This window comes from Strix aluco, chromosome 4 (assembly GCF_031877795.1).
Source record: "Strix aluco isolate bStrAlu1 chromosome 4, bStrAlu1.hap1, whole genome shotgun sequence".
NCBI lineage: Eukaryota > Metazoa > Chordata > Aves > Strigiformes > Strigidae > Strix > Strix aluco.
In genome coordinates, this window is record NC_133934.1 from 48985315 (window position 1) to 49006101 (window position 20787).

General features: G+C 39.7%; 1 protein-coding gene and 1 pseudogene across 1 annotated transcript in view; one reads left to right on the forward strand and one right to left on the reverse strand.

The window, feature by feature from the left end:
* Positions 1–19760, forward strand: part of DCHS2 (dachsous cadherin-related 2) — a 129357-nt gene extending 109597 nt beyond the window's left edge. Inside the window, exons 15-20 of the mRNA XM_074821269.1 lie at positions 2172–2383; positions 3885–4036; positions 6905–7035; positions 8542–8825; positions 13424–13562; positions 16094–19760. Coding sequence (XP_074677370.1) covers positions 2172–2383; positions 3885–4036; positions 6905–7035; positions 8542–8825; positions 13424–13562; positions 16094–18717 — 3542 coding nt within the window. The 3' untranslated portion in view covers positions 18718–19760. The remainder of the gene's footprint in view (positions 1–2171; positions 2384–3884; positions 4037–6904; positions 7036–8541; positions 8826–13423; positions 13563–16093) is intronic.
* LOC141923656 (U6 spliceosomal RNA) lies at positions 10242–10340 on the reverse strand (annotated as a pseudogene).
* Positions 19761–20787: the final 1027 nt, after the last annotated feature.

The following is a 20787-nucleotide window of genomic DNA, read 5'->3' on the forward strand; positions in this document are numbered from 1 at the left end:
TCTTTTTTAAAAAAGGCCTTCTCCCTGAGTTCCTGGAAGCTTTAATCACTGATTATTCTGATGTCTCCAGGCATCAACTGGTGTACTCCTGTAAAGCTATCATGTCTGATGCTGATGGACAGTTATTTTGGTTTGTTTAGATGAGGGGCACTTGAAGTGCATACACTTGATTTCCAAGTCCTTCTTATTTCACTGAAATAAAGCTAGAAAGATTAATCTTAAAGAACATCTTAGACCCAGACAACTTTATCCTCAAGAAAGTGAATCTTCTCCAATATCACCTCCAAAAGGAAGAAAAAAGAAAAAACAGATCAAATGGGATTTTCCTTTTTTTAAATGAAGCCAGGCTGAAAATGGTTATATGATGCTTTTTAAGAGTCTCCTGAGCACTCTCTTCACAAACAATTGTAGAATCTCTGTAGCAGTGGATGTCACGAGTCTTCTTTTGAGATATTTGAGCCATTGTGGTTTCTTCTGTTCTGTTTCTTCTGAAATCTTTCTTCGGTTTCTTAGAAAACATTAATTGAAGTGCAGCCTTTCAGGACCTTTTAAGAGCAGTTCTTACCTCAGCATTAATTTTGACACCAGTGACTCTCTACCTGTTGTTTCTACAGCAGAGTATTTTGAGCTATATTGATGCCCTTTCTATCTTAGGTATTCTAAACAGCCAAAAGTCTGCTCTACTTGTCTTCTCAAGCACTGATGTTAATTAACCCCACTTTGGAGAAGACTTTCTCCCATTCTAGGGGGATTTATATTGTAGAATCATATAAAGTGTAGTAGGAAGTGACCCAAAGACATGAACTCTGACACAGAGGGGAATCAATTGTGCCGAAATCTGACCGAAGTTTGTCTGTAGTGTTCTTAAAAACCTGCAGTGACAGCGATTCTGCAAACCCTCTCAATAGTCTGTACAAGTCTTGGCAGTTGGAAAGCTTTTACTCATATTTATCTGAATGTTTGTTGAAATGATTTAAACATTACTTCTTAACCTAGTAACAATAGACATAAGACAAAGACAAAAAACTTATTATTACATATTTGAAGACTGTTATCCTGTTTCTTCTTCATGTGCACTTTTCTAGAATGAGCAACTCTGGGTCTCTGACTTGTTCCTCTTAGGTGGTGTACCTCAAACTTGATTATTTGCTCCACTCTACACAAGTCTTTCAGTTACTCTCTGAAATCTTGAAGTGTATTCCTTCTGACACTGTCTATTTTGCTTTTACTGTACACAGAATGTGATAATTTTTAAGTGTTGTGCTGAAGAGAGACCACCTGCCAGCTTTGAAATCTTTGTTGGAGATGCTATTCTTGAACACTGGACAGATCCATAAGTAATAGTCAATCACTGCTGCTTATCTTATAAAATAAAAACTGAAAAGCACTAGCTTGGAGAGCCACAGTAAATGGGTTCTTACGCTGTCACAGGTCTGGAATACAGATATTCGTGGCATCATTACTGAAAAATCCATGCAAAACTGAATTTGAATTCTAATGAAATTAACATACAAATTAACTACGTTTGATGTTTAGATGTAATGAAGAATTTTTAGTATATTACTATATTACCTAGAACATTGAAACAATGACCACGGATTTCCAAGGACATTTCAGGTTTAATGTGGATATGTCTAGTTGTGCTTGTAGTCTCAATAATTTTCACTGATTACTTTTGATAGAATAACAGTTGGGGACAAGCAGGCCTCACTGCATCAGAAGGATGTTTTACCAGTTTGTTAGTCAGATACAGAAATTGATACAGCTCTTGCCCAATTTGGATATAGATGGAGGGCTAGATGTGGCCGCTCTCAGATGAGGGCCAAGAGTCTCTTCAGACACATCTGGCTCACTGTCATTTGTCAAGGAACACATGTCATGCAGCCACTTTCTCTCTATCCCTCTACAAGCCGATTTGAGGCTGTGCTTTAGGAAATTGCCAACATGGTGATTGATCGGTGAAAACTTAGCCTTCCAAGATTTGTACAGTAACTAGGATGTGGAGAGTGATGTTAGGTAGAAGAAGGACATGGTGGGGAGCTTGCTGAAATTCTGTCATGTGTTCAGTTAAAGAGACCATATAAGTTAGGAACTTCGTAGCTACATTTGTGTGTGTTTTTTCCTGAATACATGTGTCACTTCTCTATTTTTTTTTAATTTTAATAAACCAGGTGAAATCACAGTAAAAGAGCCAAAGTTTCTTGATTATGAAGTTAAGAATAAAATACATTTCTCAGTTATGGCTGAAAATAGCTTGAATTCAGTGCTCTGTGGAGTGACAGTTTTGATACAAGATGTGAATGACAATACACCTAAATTTGAACAAAGCTATTACAAAGCATCAGTATGGGAAGGCCAGAGTCCTAAAACAGACATCATACAGGTAAGTGGAAATATATCTTCCCAAGCCCAGTACTGTAGTTAAAAAGAAGTTTGGTTGATCTGTTCATGGCTACAATCCTACTAGGTCTGTTCTGGACCAGTGTCTGTTAAACACTGAGAGTGGTGTTCTTGCTGTTGCTACTACTTTGCTTGAATAGCTAAAATACTCAAGTATTTTTTCTAGGCCACATTTCAGATCTTTCATTTAGCTTTGTTAAGTGAAAGAGAATTCTTTATCTTCTTAATAGTTGTGCAGCTGGACTTTAAATTTTTTTTTTTTTTTTTTTTTATTTCTGTTTCTCTCTTCAAGTAGTTGAAAAATACCATTCAAAGCTGTGGTTCTGGTTACAGTATAGGCTGGGTCTTGCATTAATGCATCTACTGAAAGAGCTATAGCAATAAAAAGAATACTTTCAACTCATCAGACTAGTAGAGTCAAACCCAAGTGTTCAATTTAAAATCTGATGCCTAAAGAGCAGCTTGTCTCAATTTAAATGTGCAAACACTTCTTCCTCTGAATGGATCCATTCTCTGAAAGTGTTTCCAGCTGGCCATGTTAGAGCAAAAGAAGACATCAGTTGAACTAGAAGAACACATAATTTCCTCAGTACATGTTCTTGCATTGCAAGTCAGGTCACAGTGAGGGTCATGTTAGGTACTAAAGATATTCCTCCTCTAGAGAATAAATAAATGGAAAGCTACAAATGCCTCCAGGGCAAAGTGATTAGAAACTGATGGACATTGTATTTAGAGAAACATATGTCCAGGAGTGGAGAAAAATCAAAAGGCAGTCAACCCAGATGTGTAGTCAAAATTTTATGACAGAATACATTCTACTATGTTTCCTTTATTCATTCTGACTGGTTGCCTCTGCTATGGTTTGGATCCCGTACTCATTATAATGCTTGTTCAGCAACCAGAAAAATACAACGATGACTCTTCAAAGAGTCAGAGGAGTCTTTAAGAAACCTGTTCACTGCTGTTGAATGTTATTTGGTCTGCTGGTTTTAGAGCTTGCCTCTGCCCTTCTTACATTTTCTGGTTTGTATTTTTAAAAGTAATTAATGAAGTATTCCATGAAAGCTCTGAAAACTTAATAATTTAATCATTTTATCCTTTGTCTGTTTTTATAACAGTAATACTTTAAGGGCAGTCCCAGACCCCTGAGAGAGTGCATTTTTATGCACTAAACAGAGACAGCGTTCAAACAGCAACCTTATAGTAATATAAGCAGTGCAAAATGATTGCATTCAGCCCTAACGCTTCATGTAACTGAATTTCAAATTACTCAGGGAAAGAATTCACGTGCATCCCACTGCAATTCATGAGAAGATTTTGTGACCTCACATGACACTCATGTTGGGGACCAGTATGATTATTTGCTTAAACCTGTGCAGTTGAAAGGAAAGTAATGAGAAATAGATGTCTGTAGTATAAGGTTTTTTTCTTTCTGAAATCACATTCTACCATTTTGAATAAGCCTCAGTTTTGCTCCCAAACAGGTATTTGCAACTGACCTTGACAGTGAGCTGAATGGAGAAACCGAGTACTCAATTTTATCTGGTAATGAAAATGCAACATTTCTAATTGATTCAGCGCGAGGGATTTTAGCAACTAATACAGTCCTAGATCATGAAGACACTTCATCTTACAGGTTTGTATGCAAGGGTCTTATAAAAAAGTCTTTTTCGTTTTGATCGCTTTAACTTGAGATTGCTCGTGTTACGTATTTTATAGTTGATATCCATTACCCACAGAGCCTGGGTGCAAGCCAGACAGCTTTGAGAACAGCACTAAAGCTGCCCATTTGTACTGTGGATTCTTACATACTTCTCGAATTTAGGGGAAGAAATATTGACTTGTGTAATCAATGGCAACACTTAACTGATATAAGTGAGTGTGATGATTCACTATAGGAATGATGACAGTTCTTGGATTTTAGTTTATTAAGAACTGTACAACCATTCCCTCTCTGGAACCATTTTTTATAAGTATGTAAAAACACAGAGAAAGAACTCAAACCAAATCCAAGAAATACGGACATGATCTGTTCTTTAATTAGAATATAGTTCAAATTTTCTTCTCCATAATGTGTTAAAGATGCTCCTGTAAGCTGTTTCCATCTATAAGCTGTCTTGCACCAAGTATTAGTTTTTTCCTGTTTTCCAAGAAACTGTGAGAAAATATGATCAAGTGTACATGGTAATTTTTCATTCATGTCATAATTGGAATTAGAAAGCAAATAAGTAATCATACCTTGAAGAGAAAATATGAGTATTCAGATTCATTAATACACCCTTTTTATGTACTACAGTCTCTATAAAAAGTAGATTCCTGTGTATGTGTCAGTAGAAATTACCTTTTTTTTTTTCCATATGGTTGTAGCATCAGTTAAAGTATTTGCAAGTTTTCCTATCCTCTGGGGCCTCAAAGTTTTAAACATCCAATCAGAATTCTTATGAACCAGAATAACTTTTAGAAAACCACATCAAAAATACCAACAGAACATGATTTTTTTTTTTTAATATTGTTGTAATTTGATAATAGTGCCCTAAAGGAGATACTTTGTTTTAACTTAATATACAGAACACTTCATTTGGAGTTTATTTTTCAGTTTTTCACTGAATCAAAAACATCAGTTCTGATTTTTAGTCATTTAAATAGCATTATACATTTTATTTGAAAGTAGTACTTTAAAAGAATGCTTGAAATAAATCCTTCAAAGGAAGGATGTTTACTCTTGATGAAGCGTTGAACATGTAAACATAGTAATTCTCATATCTGTCTTTAACTGGGAACCTGATTCATTTCAGTATTTATTTTGGAATTCTAGCCTTTTAAATTGACAGTTTGAGGAATCTGAATCTTCATATTCCTTCTCTTTATTAATACGTTATTAATCTGTACATTGTTAGGTGAAAAGTGAATAGCAAAAGAAGCTTTCAAAACTGTTTTCCTGTTTAATTTCAAAATGTTACCATTGGTTCTTTCACATTTGCAAGGAGTTGTTTGTTTTATCTAAATTGAACATTTTCATCCGCAGAAGTTCTAAGCCCCTTGTAATAGGAGTTATAAGGAAAGTGTTGACAGAACCTTAATTTTAATGCCTTGTCTGAGATGTTTTTATGAGAGTTTTTTCCTGAAACCTTAGAATGTGATTATTTTTAGTAAAATATTTCCATATGTGTACCTTACCAATATTCATTCTAGAGAAAATACACTTTCTATATGAAATTATACATGGTCACCAATTGAATACTAGCCTGCAACTCAAGTTATGTGTTCTGTCAGCGTCAGAAACCACAGGGACAGCCAGAGCAGAGCTGGTGTGGTTCAGGAATGGAAGTGCTACAATCCACAGCTTCAGTTACAGCCTTGGTATTTCATATTGTCATGTAAACATTTAGGAAATAGCTGTTTGACACTTTGAACAGAAACTGTGACTTAGAAAAAAGAGGGAGAAATAATGCATTCAGAAGATCTGCAGGGGGACCTAGAAAATATGATGCAACATGCAAACAGTTGTTAGTACACAAAACATTTAATTGAGATGCCAGGCTCTGACTTGTATATCCTTTTGCACAGCTTGATATTTTTTTTTTTTCTGTTCCTTTTTTTAGAGCACCTCTTGAGTTGATTTAATTTTGAAGTCCCGTCTGGATAATTGTTAATACTGGGCAGTGGTGAAGTCTTCCCAATAATCTTTGCTTACAATAAATATTTGCTGTTTATTGTTCAGAAGCTAGTTCCCACAGAGAGTAAACATCCTTTTATCCATGTTTATCGGGTCATTACTCTTTTGTTTGCTACATTGTTTGTGGAAATCAAAAGGTTGTTAACAGAATCTACTACTTATCCTTACAGGAGCAAAATGGAAGCATGCAGGCAAAAACTCTCTTAATCTGACAGTGAGATTCTGGTCCCACTAAAATCAGTAGGAACATTGCCATTGTCAAATGGTGCATGTATTCAGTTTTTTCACTTTATCACTCTCATTTACAATATAATAGGGGGCCTATTCTATACCTCTGCAGACATTTTGTCTGAATGTTACTTTGGATGTTTTCATATTACCCGATTTTCACATTCCTGTTGTCCCTTTATAAACAATGAGGAGAGTCAGGTTCCTCCAAAGGACAATTTCATAGTTAAGTTTTAATTCCTGCTCTGAATTACCAACTGCAGAAATGTGTCTTATTTGAAAGAGTCTTGCTAGCTTGTTTAACCACCTACCTCTGGTATGAAATTGGGTGAAATGAATACAGATGAATACTTCCTTTTCTTTGTATGATTTTGTTATGTTTTTGCCACCTAGAATCTCCTGGATGTTTTTCCTGCAAGACACAAAAAATAAAACTCCAGACAGTCAACCTTACAGAAAGAAAGATGGAATTTAATAGTTGCAATGAGGAGCAGAAAGGGCTAATCGTTTAATTCGTAATTTTCCCCTTGCTTATAACACTGGTGGATAATTCAGTGATTTCTGGCCAATAGTGACAATTACTGTTTCCTTTAATTGTAGGTTGGTTGTACAAGCTGCTGATAAAGGAAACCCCAGACTTTCTGCTACCAGTATTGTGAGGATACAAGTGTTAGATGTTAATGACAATGCTCCAGTTATCCAACCACTAGGTGAAGTGAAGGTCCCAGAAAGTAAGTGTGATAGTACAGCTAAGTTTTGTTAAGACTGGGATTTGTCAGGCAATGATAGTGCTTTTGATGATTTGTGTAACCAAACAACTGTGGTAAAAAGGATAATGGATTGTATTAATACTGAAATATCAAAGTAAATTGTGATCTGCTTTTGCTCTCAGAGGCATTATTCTTAATCTTTAGACATTGTGTTTAAGAATAGTTTGGAACAAAACCATAGACAATTCAGAAAGAGGAAAACAAACTTGCAGAAATACATCTGTAATCTGTTCATTTTGGACTCCAGTGTCATATTCTTCAGATGTCTTCAATTTCTGCTTTTCTCCAATAAAAATACTTAGCGTTAAAACAAGCATTGCTAGAAATGAGACATTCTGAACTTCACTGTGATGAAGGAAATAATTTCTGTAAATTTGAATGAAGTGTTAAAATGCTCTATAGCTTGATCCAGTTGATGATCATGAAGAGGAGGATCCAGGACCTCCTGAGTTCTCATCCCAGCATACATCTGGTATGTTGTGTGACATTAGCTCAACATTTGCAGACCTTGAGTCTTAAGCCCAGCATTTTCAGATACAGGCATCACACATGTGATGCATTAAGATACACAGCAGAAAATTTATAAAGATTTAGATGCTGAAATTCTAGTACTCCTGTTAACAAAAGATATCAAGGCAGTATTTCTACTGATGTTTTCTAGCCTTCCCTAAATTTAGGTCCCACTGGTAATGATGAGTATGGAAGTCATGGATGCATAGCAGCTGTTAACTACTGGCTACTTATTTAGGTTTTTGCATTCCTTTTAAATACACTTGCTTTAGGACATTGCATGGCATTTTTTTAGGCTTAATGCCCTAGTTATGGAAATGGAAATGGTTTAGTTTCTGTTAGCTCCAGACTTTGTTAGATGATCACTAATAGGTTCAGTTTGCAATCCCTGGTACTGTCAATTCGGCACATTACAAAAACTGTCTGTATCCAGCTTCTCAATCTCATAGGACTATACCTTGAACTCTTAAGAATTTTGTGCCACATAGGTCTGTCTGGAGATCTTGTTTCTCTGTAGTGGCCTTCTCCTTTGGAAAAGCTTTAGAATTGCATTCACTGGTTCTACGCAGACCAGGGGACTCTGATGCCTCAGTTAAATATTCTTGTGGAGGTTTGTGACTCTCTTCAATAAATTCCTGTCACCTAAATGCCTGTGGAAAACCATGGAAGCTCCTGTTGCTGGGGAATAAACAGTTATGGCTACACTGGATCTGGGAAAGTCTAAAGAAAACCCAAATTAAAATCAGGATAAAGCAGATGCATTTGAAGAAATCCAATACTGTTTCCATAGCATTTCTGGATATTGCTCTTGTTCTAAAACAAAAAGTCAAAATACAACAAAAGCTAATACAGAAAGATTACATATATCTAAGATTCAATATTACAAAATTGGCAAAATCTTCAGAAATTGTAACATCATCTTTTAGCTATGACTTAATCTGAAAATTTTTATTTCAGATGCCCTGCCTGGTCTTATAGTGACTAAAGTGTCAGCAAGTGATGCAGACTCCAGGCCAGCACTTCATTTTGGTTTTATTTATGATAGTTCTGGAATGAAATTTGCCATCGATCAACACACCGGTGTAGTCACAGTGGTGGAACCATTAGATTTTGAAGAAACTGCTGTATATAAGCTGAGAATCATCGTTTCGGATTCTGTACATCAAACAGAAGCAGAACTCACCATCCTTGTTTTGGACATCAATGATAACCCACCAGTGTTTACTCAGGATTCATATCAGGTGGGAACGTGGCAAATGGACAACAAATGTGATGTCTTTCCATTAATGATGATAAATAGTAGGAGTGCTTGTTTATATTTGTCTTAAAAATGCATTTGAGCACTGAGAAGTAAGGTCTCTGCAAACTATTACTGAGGAGAAACAGAGCAGAACTCTTTTGGGAAACTCCCTCTCCTTCGTAGGAATTCTGCTAAAGGAGTGAGGGAATTGTTCAGTTTTCATGTTTGTGGTTTCTGTCTTCAGAAGGAAAGTTGTGTGAGTGCTAGCTGTACTCCATACACCATGCATTCATCACTGGGAGTTACTGGATATAATCCAAACCAGTTTGCGGAGCAGGGTCCAATGTTCAGAACTTCCTCCTTCTGAGAGAATGGTAAACAAGTTGGTGCATTTATTCTGGCCCCATTACTATGGCATGAATTTCCTAATTTTCAATTAACAGGTCCATAGAGGTGTAGCAAATGCCCCTGTGGTAGGTTATGCACATACAGTTTGTAACGTGTAATGTTGCCTTATAGCAATGGCATTCATCTAGGGAGTGAGGGATTTGAGTTTTGACCTCCCTGACATCCCCTACTAGATTGAGGAGGGTGCAGAGCTCAAGTTTTGGACTTACGGACAAGCATTTGAACTGCTAGACTGTTGTAGAAGTCACGTTGCCCAACAGTGTTTTAAAACAAAGCTGTTTTAGCAACTATGGACAACTATGGGCTACTGAGATGATTAAAGGAATTATAAAGGAAGTATAAAATAGAATAGAACAGACTGTTTCAGTTGGAAGGGACCTACAGTGATCATCTAGTCCAACTGCCTGACCAATTCAGGGCTGACCAAAGGTTAAACATGTTAAGGGCATTGTCCAAATGCCTCTTAAACACTGACAGTCTTGGGGTGTGGACCACCTCTCTAAGAAGCCTGTTCCAGTACTTGACCACCCTCTCGGTAAAGAAATGCTTCCTAATGTCAAGTCTTAAACCTCCCATGGTGAGGCTCTGAACCATTCCCATGCGTCCTGTCACTGGATACCAGGGAGAAGAGCTCAGCACCTCCCTCTCCACTTCCCCTCCTCAGGAAGCTGTAGAGAACAATGATGTCCTCCTCAGCCTCCTCTTCTCCAAACTAGACAAGTCCAAAGTCCTTAGCCGCTCCTCACAGGACATGCCTTCTAGCCCTTTCACCAGCTTTGTTACCCTCCTCTGGACCTTCACATCCTTCTTAAATTGTGAGGCCTAGAACTGCACACAGTACTCGAGGTGAGGCTGCACCAATACTGAATACAGTGGAATAATCACCTCTTCTGCCTGGCTGGTTATGCTGTGTTTGATGCACCCCAGGATGGGGTTCACCCTCTTGGCTGCCTGGGTGCACTGCTGATTCATACTGAGCCTGCTGTCAACCAGCGCCCCCAGATCCCTAAAAAATGTGGAATGCTTCATGAATTTGTGTAATCCTTACGCCATGCCAATCTTCTCTGTATCGTTCCAATTTTAGTATGTGTGTTGCCAAAGCGAGCATAATGTCATACAAGGCTTTCAAGGGTAGGCTGCTAAAAGGGTTTTTCCCTGACTTTATCAGCCCTAAGGCTGTGGGGCTTGGGCTAAGGCTCAGCACATGTAATGGCTTGGAGTTAGGGTTAGGGATGGGAGAGACAAAGCCTGTAGCTCCAGGTGAAGTTAGGCTGCAATAAGGCTGCCACAGGAAAGATGAGGCTGCTAAAGGAGTGCTTTCCTTGTGTGGGGCTAGGCTTGGGCTGAGGCCCAAGAGAGCCTAGAGCATGGGTCATTCATCCTGGAAAATGGAAGGCTTAGGGAGGATCTTACCAATGTGTGTAAATACTAGTGGGGCGAGTAAAGAAGACAGAGCCAGACTCCTCTGTGTAGTGTCCAGTGACAGGACAAGAGGCAGTGGGCACAGACTGAAATACAGGAAATTCTGTTTAAATATCAGGAAGAACTTTTTTTTTAAAAAAAAAAAAAAAACTTTAACAGTGACTGATTACTGGCACAGGTTGCCCTGAGAGGTTGTGGAGTCTCCATCACTGGAGATGAGAAGACTCAACTACATACAGTTGTGGGCACCCTGCTCTAGATGACCCTGCTCTGAGCAAGGGTTGGACAAGATGATCTCTGGAGGTGCCTGCCAGCCTCAGCCATTTTGCAATCCTGTGAACTGAGCTGTTTGCTTGACTTGGCACTTTTTGTGTGTGGTGGCACAAATGAGGCACCACAGAAGACTTGAATTCAATAATGTTTCATTTATAAATCTCAAACAGATTTAGTCAAGAAATAAGTCTAAACATTTGGCTTAGTAAAGAAATTTCAACCTCTGAGCATGTACAGGCGCAGCAGTTTAGTCCCTTAGATAACTATGGGACATACTGTAGGCACCTGTAAAACTTTCACGTGCGCAAGTTGTCAGGATTCGTGTAAATTGCCTACTTAGTCATAAGTCTAAATTCTGAAAAAATGCTCTATTAATTCTCAAGTGATTTTTAGACCTTGCCTTAAGTTTTCTTCATATGTGTCTGATTTTGGAGAATAGTTTAGGCAAGTACTTGTTTGTGCAAGTGCGAGGAATTTTTTTTGTAGGTCAGAGCAGAAATACAGGCAGGGTTATTAACTGACGCAAAACAGCGTAGCTCTGTTGACTATGTTAACGTAAACAGCTGAGCTTCTCTCACCACAGTCCTGATGTTTTGATGTGTTGCTTGGACAGTAAGATACACTGCTGCTTTTTGGACAATGATATGTAGAATTCCCTATTCATCATCCTGTAATTTTTACCCTTTTATTGTCCTTTCAAGTGTTTTTGTATTTATATTTTTCATATATAGTTTCATATATGAAACTGTCGAGCCAGTCAATAGCTCAATGTCCAAGTAGAGAGCAGTGACGAGTGTTGTTCCTCAGGGGTCGGTGTTGGGACCAGTGCTGTGTAATATCTTTGTTGACAACATGGAGAGTGGGATTGAGGGCACCCTCAGCAAATTTGCTGATGATACCAAGCTGTGTCATGCTGGAGGGAAGGGATGCCATCCAGAGGGACCTGGACAGGCTGAAGAGGTGGGGCCGTGCAAACCTCATGAAGTTCAACAAGGCCCAGTGCAAGGTCCTGCACATGGGTCAGGGCAATCCCAAGCACAAATACAGGCTGGGTGATGAGTGGATTGAGAGCAGACCTGCAGAGAAGGGCTTGGGGGTATCAGTGGATGGAAAACAATATGAGCCAGCAATGTGCACTCACAGCCCTGAAAGCCAACCACATCCTGGGCTGCATGAAAAGAAGCATGACAAGCGAGTCAAGGGAGGTGATTCTCCCACTCTACTCCACTCTCGTGACACCCCACCTGGAGTGTTGTGTCCAGCTCTGGGGCCCCCAGCCTAAGAAGGACTGGACCTGCTTGGGCGGGTCCAGAGGAGGCCACAAGGTTGATGAGGGGGCTGGAGCACCTCCCCTGTGAGGACAGGCTGAGAGACTTGGGATTGTTCAGCATGGAGAAGAAAAGGTTCCAGGGAGACCTTATTGCAGCTTTCTAGTACTTAAAGGGGGCCTACAGGAAAGATGGGGAAGGACTCTTTATCAGGGAGTATAGGGATAGGACAAGGGGTAATGGTTTTAAACTGAGAGAGGGTAGATTTAGATTAGATATAAGGAAGAAATTCATTACTCTGAGGATGAGACAGTGGAACAGGTTGCCCAGATAAGCTGTGGCTGCCCCTTCCCTGTGAGTGGGCAAGGCCAGGTTGAACGGGGCTTTGAGCAACCTGGTGTAGTGGAAGGTGTCCCTGCCCATGGCAGGGGGGTTGGAACTAAACGAACTTTAAGATCCCTTCCAACCCAAACCATTCTGTGATTCTATGATATATATATATATATATATATATATGGCTATTATGTACATATATGTACATATAATATCTCTGTTAAAATTACTTAAACTAACACTTGAAGTTATGACAACAGTAGCTGCTGCATCATACCGCTCATTTGAAATTGGATTTATAAGGTAGAAGGAGACTTCGGTCAGAAAAGTACTGTGTCTGAACTTCAAATAACAGAAGCTCTTCAGGGAAAGGATTTTCTAGATTATATGAAAATAAAATAAAGCATTCTGAAAAACTAAATGCTCTGGTGCTGGAATATTCAGGGTACATGTGTTGTTGTTTTAATGATCAGTCATATACTCCAGATGGGGACTGCAGACTGTATTTCATGTATGAAAATTAAGGTGTTTCTGAAAGCAGGGAGAAAAGCCAGTTTTAGTTGCAGTCCACTGTAGTTATTCCTTCCATTAGTTTACTATTGAAAAAAGAGATTCAGTGATTCTCTGAACTCATTGTCATAATGAACTAGAACTAGATGGATTTTACTACTGTTTAAAGTTTACTATGAATTTTGGCTGTATTGTATGCTTCGTTTTCTATATCTCAACTTTTTAAGGTTTTGTCCCAGAAGAAAACTGGCAGGTGAAACTTTTTCCAAAGCTGGGAACTGTGTGTGTTTTTTACAAATAAGATCAAATGAAGGAAAATGTATTTTTTATATTCAAAATCTTTTATTAAGCTGTATCAAAACTGCAATTTTGCTTTATACATCAGGTGACCTTGCCAGAGCTCATTTCCATGGGTGCCACTGTTCTGACAGTCTCTGCTGTGGATAGGGATTCGGAGTGTAATGGAATGATTTCCTATAAAATCCTCTCTTCCTCTGAGGGATTTTCCATTGATCACAAGAATGGTGAGTTTGTAAGCATGGTTTATTATTCCAGCTTTTTCAGTGTAAACTGAAGAGTCCTATTGCACTTCCTCACCTGTTGCCAGTGATCACTTGAGTTCTGGAAATCTTTGGTGGCCAAAGTCCACCATATGTTTTGACTAAATCTGCCATTATCACTGAAGAACTGATCACATCAAAGACTGGAGTTCTCAGTTTGTCCCTGAACCGTACACAAGGCAGCTAGTTACAACATCCTTTAAGTGCTATTCCTCTGATGTGATTTGATAGAAAAGTTGCTGTACATTTTACATTCATTCATAACATTTCAGCTCATGTATTAGATTTCATTCAAATTAAGTTCATACTATTTTTCAGTATAAGTTGAACCTATCATAATGGAGCTTCTCTACAGCTTGAGCAGTGTGTTTTTTTTAAGATTGCTTCTTCAGAGAGCTTGTTATCCTGTAATCCTAAATGGAATTTAAACATTTTCTAAATTGAGAACACTCTCTCCAAAGTACATAATTTTCTTCAATAGTTAAGAAATTTACTGATATAAATTTTCTGACCTAATGTTGTAACACTCTGTGAGGTGGAAAACTACGTGTGTGTCTATGTTTGTATGCATACGTACATATGTTTTTGGGGAATATTAGGTTCAGAGATTACTAGATACTGCAAAAAGGATGTGCAACTGTTGTTCAGTGAGAAAGTTCTTATTGCTTATTTGCTGTTCCCAGGTGTTTACATGAGGTGAATTTTTGAATACAATGTTTGTTAGGTGATGGTATCTACAAATACTGAATATACAAATGTCTTACCCAGTTAAAGCTGTTTTCTTTTTAAGCCATTTGTTATTCTGTATTCACCAACCTATGTTGGGCTAGAGGCTGTTTTCAACTGTGATCAGAACATTGTCACACAGCGTTGTCTCTGTGATGCTTGGCTATACGCCGTGACAAGTGAAGCAGAAGTACATGGCTTATGAACATAGAGTCATTGAATGGTTTGGGTTGGAAGGGACCTTTCAAGATCATCTAGTCCAACCCCCATGTTTAGATAAGCAATTTGAGTGAAACGTGTTTACATAAATTATTGCAAACCTATCTAAATAACAAACAAGCCCATAATGCTAATACTGCATTGCAAGCAAAACAGGAGAACTAAGAACCTCCAGTAATGAACTCTCACAGCATAGCCACCTCTTATAAGGAGCCTACATTGCTTTAGCTTTGTTTTGCCTTTTATTTTATGCTGTTTGCATGTTCAGCCTGCTACTAGGAAGAGAAGGTTTTGCTGGTCTAAATGCTGTATGTCTATTTGGCACTGCATCATTGTGGGTAGGACTTGGCTTCACAGCATTAGCTATGATTTCGTAGAACCATAGAATAATTTGGGTTGGAAGGGACCTTTAAAGGTCATCTAGTCCAACCCCCCTGCAATGAGCAGAGGACATCTTCAACTAGATCAGGTTGCTCAGAGCCCTGTCCAACCTGACCTTGAATGTTTCCAGGGATGGGGCATCTACCACCTCCCTGGACAACCTGTTCCAGTGTTTCACTACCCTCATTGTAAAAAATTTCTTCCTTATATCTAGTCTGGATCCTACCCTCTTTTAACTTAAAACCCTTACCCCTTGTCCTATCACAACAGGCCTTACCAAAGAGTCTGTCTCCATCTTTCTTATAAGTCCCCTTTAAGTATTAAAAGGCTGCAATAAGGTCTTCCTGGAGCCTTCTCTTCTCCAGGCCAAACAACCCCAACTCTCTCAGCCTGTCCTCACAGGAGAGGTGTTCTATCCCTCTGATCATTTTTGTGGCCCTCCTCTGGATCTGCTCCAACAGGTCCATGTCCTTCTTATGTTGGGGGCCCCAGAGCTGGACACAGCACTCCAGGTTGGGGTCCCACGAGAGCAGAGTAGCAGGGCAGAATCACCTCCCTTGACCTGCTGGTCACGCATTCTTTTGATGCAGCCCCGGAGGCGGTTGGCTTTCTGGGCTGTGAGTCCACATTATCGAGTCACGTCCAGTTTTTCAATCACCAGTACCCCTGATCATCCTCTACAGAGCTGCTCTCAATACCTTCATCACCCAGCCTGTATTAATACCTGGAGTTGCCCCAACCCATGTGCAGGACCTTGCACTTGACCTTGTTGAACCGCATGAGGTTCGCATGGGCCCACTTCTTGGGTTTGTCCAGGTCCCTCTTGATGGCATCCCTTCCCTCCAGCATGTCAACCACACCACAGAGCTTGGTGTCATCAGCAAACTTGCTGAGGGTGCACTTGATCCCACTGTCTATGTCACTGATGATGATATTAAACAGTACTGGTCCCAATTCGGACCCCTGAGGGACACCACTCATCACTGATCTCCATCCAGACTTTGAGCTGTTGACCCACTACTCCGTGGATGCAAGAGTTACTTTGGGGTGTGCAGCAATTATAGTTGAGTCATTTTCAAATGTGACTGTAGATTCAGCTTTTAGAATCACATGTACTTGCCTTAGTGAGTGTGAAGTGTGGGCTTTTGTTAATTCTGTTTTATTTTCAGGTTCAGTGTTCGCTACGGGACCAGTGACACAGCTGGAAAAGATTTCCATTATTCAGCTTCTGATAGAAGCCACGGATGGTGGCAGTCCCACTCTGAGTGCAGTTACCTCTGTAGAGGTGCATGTAGAAGATGTAAATAACTATGCCCCTCAGTTCACAAGGGTTCTGTACAATCTCAGCGTGAGCGAGGATGCCTCAGTTGGAGAAAGTGTCCTCATGTTTTCAGCCATCGACTATGATTGGACACATGAAAACACATATGTTGAATACTCTATTATTGATGGCAATGCTGAGAATTTATTCTCCGTGGAAACAAGTGTTATGGAGTCAGAAACATCCTACAAACTTGTTGGGAGTCTTGTTTTGAGCAATGCTCTCGACAGGGAAAGAGCTGCTTCTCACCATTTAGTCCTTCTTGCCTCTGATCGTGGAACACCCTCCTTGAATTCAACTGCTACTGTGCTAATAACTGTGCTGGATGTTAATGATAAACCTCCAGTATTTAGCAGCCTGGACTACCATATTCATGTCAAAGAAAGCATCCCTGTAGGTAGTCACATCACTGAAGTTTCAGCAAATGACTGTGATGCAGGCACTAACGCAGAGATCAGTTATGCTATCATCTCTGGAAATGACAGGGGACATTTTCGCTTGGATGGGAAAACGGGATCAGTGGATTTGATGAAAACACTGGATTATGAGGATACCATGAAATTCACTTTGATTGTCCAAGCCACAGATGGAGGAGCTGATGTAAAAAATGTGGCTTTTTCTATTGTTCTTGTTAGCATCTTAGATGACAATGATTATGCTCCACTGTTTTTGTTTCCCAGCTTGAGCTGCATTGTCAGTGAAAATCTGCCTACCTTTTCTTTTGTGTGCGCTGTTAATGCACTGGATTTTGATAAAGGCTCCTATGGACACCTTACCTACTCCATCCAGTCTTCGTGTTTGGCTCATCGTGAAGCTCCTAGAGACCATGACATGTTCTTTATTGATCCATTGACAGGAGATATTCATACAAAGCAAATATTTGACTATGAAAGTCAGAATAGGTACTGTCTCATAATCCAAGCAAAAGACAAAGGTGACTCACTGGCTACCATTACAGTTCAGGTAGATATTGAGGGGAGAGATGAATTTGACCCAGTGTTTACACAAGATCAGTATTTCTTTAATCTCCCTGAGAAAAATGAAGCAGGCCAGTTGCTTGGCAGAGTAACAGCATCTGACAGCGATGGTGGACTGGATGGAGTTGTTCATTACTCCCTGCTAAAAACTTCTCCATTCTTTTCTGTGAATCAAACCAGTGGTAATATTTATTTGACTCAGACTGTTCACAGAAATAAAAATGGCAGCAAAAGGAATGATGACACCCTGGAACTGTTGGTAAGAGCTCATAGCCCCAAAATTGAGTCAAAGTTCACAGTATGCACTGTTTTGGTAAATGTTTCCAGCTCTCCTGAGAGTTATCCCATAGTGTCAGCATACAGTCTGACAATTAGTGTTTCAGTCTCCTTGATGGTGTTCCTACTGCTTGCAGTCAGTCTTACTGCACTTATTCTGAGACATAAGTGGAAAGATTTGGTGAACTCTTGTGTAAAAAAAGAAGCAGTATCCTCCTCAGCTAGTGATGTGAATTCAGCCAGGGAAGATAAGGACTGCCAGAAAATCCAGAGTACTGAGACCAGTATGCTTCCCATGGGTGCCATAGCAGAATGGCTGAGCTTAGCAAGAATCCAAGAGGGGAAGGATGATGGTGTCCCCTGCAGGCATTCAGACTCCAGTGGCCACAGTTCTGCTGAAGGAGAAACTGCAGAGGATGAGGAAATCAAAAGGATCAATGAACATCCTTGCAGAAAGAGTGCTGGCTCAGCACTGAGCGAGCATGGCTCACGGGTGCCAGATTCGGGGATCCCAAGAGACTCTGATCAACTCTCCTGCCAGTCTGGAGAAACAGATGTCGTGACTACCATGCAAAACATGGAGAGCATGCAGGCCATTAAAGGAGAAGGCAGAGGAGAAGCCTGTGACACAGGCTACGCACATCAAATGTTGTCTCAAACACTTAAGAAAATTGGAATGAAAGAGAAAGACATAATGACAGAACTCACAAGAGAATATGTCTTGATGTCAGATAGGCAGGACTCTGGGTATGATTCTCTTGCAACTTTTGGCGCCTCTGATGAGGACCTCAGAGGTGGTTATAACTGGGATTATGTGCTCAGCTGGGAACCCAGATTTCAACCTCTTGCCTCAGTGTTTAATGATATTGCAAAACTGAAAGATGAAAACATACACATTTATAGCTTCCCTAAGGAGAAATCTCTTGTTTTCCCTCCTCCGTTGATAACATCAGTAGCTCAGCCTGGCATAAGGACAGTGCCACCACGAATGCCAAATATAATGTCAGGGCAAGCACTTAAAAAATACCCTCGTTCTCCCCTTATCCATAATATTGGATACCCTTCACCAACCATGACCCCCAGTTTTTCTCCTTCTCTCTCTTTACTTACCATGCAGACGCCTACTGCTTCTCCAGTAATGCCTGGTGGGAAAATGATAGGAACATGTCTTATTGATCCAAGCCATGAACTTGCAACAGAGGAAGAAATTCAGGTCTAGGTTATTAATTGACAGTACTTTATGGTAAAAAATATGGCTTAAAATATATTTTGTTATTGTTTAACAAGCAAAATATGCCTGTCAGAGTTATATCACCATTATTCTTTCTGTTTTCATGAGCTGAAAAAGTTAAAATATAAAATAGCCACAAACTTTATAGCTATCCATCTTGTTCCTCCAGTGGCCCCCACTGTGAGGCCATGAGGTGTCTCCTCTTTCAGTTCCCAACAGCTGTGGTTTCCTATGTAAATCACACAGCCAGGTGCCTGATAACCAGCTTGACCAATTTTACTGTTTTTCTCATAAAACATGTCAATAACAAATAAATGTTAGTAATTCTTTACTGTGGGAAACTCTATTAGCATGCTGGTGGGTTCTGACCACTTCTGTGGTTGTATTAGAAGAGGGTAATAGAGGGATGTGTAAGTTTGGCAGAATTGAGTGTGGGCAAAGAATAAAGCAGGGATTCCTACTGAGCTCTTTCTCGAGTGTTTGCCCAGACTTCCCACATCTCAGCCCCTGGGTCCCAACAACCTGTTGGGCCTGGTGCAGTTTCGTCAACTGCCATAGTTCCCTGGCAGGCTTTGTTAGCTATCTTTGTACTGTGGAATCCCACTTAGCAGTTTCTGTGCACCTTTCATTTATCTCCTGGTGTAAAGCCAGTGAGCCATGATTATCTGAATAATAATGGATCACCCTTGGAAAACAGAATAACCAGTGGTAAGATAAAAGCAACCATCTTCTCCGTTACTAGATCTAAAATAGATACCCGTTGTCTTTCTGACCTATTACAGAAGCTGTTTTGTCCCCAGGCAGCTGTAGGAACAAACAGTGTTACAGTTCTGAAGGGCTTGTATGCCTCCATCCTGGTCTTTGGTCCTGTGCTGGGTGTATCTCTGCAAAACCAGATAATCTGGCCTTGTTTGCTGTATGTATCGACATATGGCATTTTGTATATGTATGTATATCCAGGTACATACACATGCCTATACTGCTGTGTATGCTTGTATATTGTATCAGATCAATAAAATACACAGAAAATACATCTAGAGTAACTCTGGTTTCTCTTCAGTGTATATTTAAAAGTCTTTTGCGTCACATGTATTAAAACTGGGCTATAGGGAAGGGTCTAGTTGGTGCCCAGGAATCTGTTACAAGTTGGATGTGTAGAGAGGGATATATTGTACAGATCATAACAGGTGGAGGAAAAGTATACAATGCGGTTAGACTGGGCGATCTTGTAGGATCAGCATCATGTGTGCACTGGCTTTTGTTGTTTCCTCTGTCATGCATGTAAAGATTTGCAGCCGCATGTAAAGATTTGCAGCCTGTGGACTCATAACCTGTCTTTGAATAAGATCCTGTTTCTAAGGCTACACCTGCACTGTACTATCATGCAGGAGAATCTATGCTGCTATGCAAGAGTGCTTCTTTTAAAGCTGCCATTTTTTCTTTGTACTGCTGTGAAGTATGAAATGAGACATAGCTTAGGAATTCATTGGGATGGACAAATGTTACTAAGAAAGGAGACAGGATGATAAGTTTTATAGTCAGACAAAAACCTGTGCCAGGAAGAGGAAAGCAAAGAGGAGTAGTTATTCTCAGTTCATATCTGAACGTGGAGTATCAGTTTAAGGCCATTATTTCAGAATGAATATTATTCTCCACCTCTTAACATTATGCTATCTATAGCATGTTTGGTTTTGACTTATATGTATTAACTTGTAAAGTAATTTCTAATAGAATGACAGGTGTTCTTTGTGGCGTTCAGTTCTGTGCAGTTCTCTAGCTTCAGGAGGAACACATGGCACACAGAACTACCTTTTCTATACTGTCTAATCTGGTTTTAGTTTCAGGTTGTAATGGTCAAGTGCCAGCTATTGTCGGGAGGAGCAATAAGCCCATGCTGTCCTGATAGGCGTTATCTTTCCAGTAGGTGATTGGTGGAAGAATAAATGCTTTACACAGCAAAACTGTGTTTGATCTTTCACACTGATGGATATGCAGTGGTAGCTAGGGCCTCATTTCATGTATAGAGTCTAGGCTAATGGATGAGTAGCTTTTTCTTCA